Source organism: Daucus carota, chromosome 9 (assembly GCF_001625215.2).
Source record: "Daucus carota subsp. sativus chromosome 9, DH1 v3.0, whole genome shotgun sequence".
NCBI classification, from domain to species: domain Eukaryota; kingdom Viridiplantae; phylum Streptophyta; class Magnoliopsida; order Apiales; family Apiaceae; genus Daucus; species Daucus carota.
In genome coordinates, this window is record NC_030389.2 from 23,551,387 (window position 1) to 23,552,680 (window position 1,294).

The 1,294-nt window shown below is 36.6% G+C and overlaps 1 protein-coding gene across 1 annotated transcript; it reads right to left on the minus strand.

Annotated features, from left to right (window-relative positions):
- Positions 1-272: 272 nt before the first annotated feature.
- On the minus strand, positions 273-893 carry LOC135149501 (agamous-like MADS-box protein AGL62). The gene has a single exon (XM_064085229.1). It carries the CDS (start codon positions 891-893, stop codon positions 273-275), a length of 621 nt encoding a protein of 206 aa, XP_063941299.1.
- Between the last annotated feature and the right edge of the window lie 401 nt (positions 894-1,294).

The following is a 1,294-nucleotide window of genomic DNA, read 5'->3' on the forward strand; positions in this document are numbered from 1 at the left end:
TGAAACTTATACCAAACATCAATATATAAGGAGTTTAAGAACTAACAACTTGTAGCAAATGAATAAATTAAATGATAATATTAGTAAACCAAAATAGAGAAAACAACATTAAAATCTTTTATTCATCATGATATCAAGAAAGAAATGATTAAATGAGTAACACAAACCAAGACAAAAAGCATGATAGATAGCTCGGTTTCCTTATTGCACAAACAAATTTAAAATCTTTTAACAAACCACCACGTACGACAATTTCTTATAATTCAGTTCCTTCATGCCTCACACCCGTAGTTGGGTTCTCTCCTGAGATTAAATCCATCTGGTGTCATAGAAAGTCCAGTGCCAGTGCTACACCCATCCAGTGCTAGTGCTTGCTCCATCATCACAAGATTCTGAGCCTGTGTGGCGATGTTTCTCTTAAGGTCCTCCATTCCTGTTTTCAAAAGATCAAGTTGTTCAAATCGAAGATCATCAACCGGAGTCTCCCACCAGAACATGTCTTGTCGTTGCTTGCTTAGTTTTACGAGCTCCTCCCCTTGTTTTTTCTGCTCCTCACAATAATCAAGCAACTCAGAGAGTTCCGTGTTCAGTAGGCGAACCCTAGCACTGCTAAGAGCTTGTACGAGTTGAAGCATGGTCAAATTCGTTGGACTGGGATTTTGAGCATTGAGGAACTTCTCAAGGATTTGTTCAACATTCGGATATCCAAATGAGAACACTTTTTTCCCAGGTGAGAAGACGATGATTGCAATCTCTACACCACAGAGGGTGCTAAGCTCACTCGCTTTCTTGAATAACCCAGAACGCCTCTTGGAGAATGTAACCTTGAGATTACTTTCCTTGCTCATTTTTGCCATAACAATCTTTTGGCGACCCTTGCTCTTTGTTGCCATGTTTCTCTAGCCTCTTTAGTTGATACAATGAAATAGAACAGCAGATTATAAAGGGATGCTACCCCTTGGACAGGTTCACTATTGGAAAAAGCGAGAAAATATTGGTGTGTGGAATATTTCATTCTATGAGCATTTACAAACTTGCATTGCCGGATCATATGATAATCTTTTAAATGGAAAAAACATATTAATTCATGGAATTTTCTAGTAACATTAGTATATATTAGGGATCCTTTATTCCTCGTTGGTGTACCATTGGGTTATTACAGTTGTTTTGGTATTCAACCAGAATAAATGACTCCTTTTTCCAAAATAGGCCATCCTTATAATTCCTTTTTTGTTTAATTTTTTTAAAAGTAAAAAACATATCATTGGTCTATTTACTCAAAGTGTGTATATAT

Coding starts and splice junctions, on each gene's coding strand:
- LOC135149501 (XM_064085229.1), bottom strand. CDS start 893: ATGGCAACAAAGAGCAAGGGTCGCCAAAAGATTGTTATGGCAAAAATG.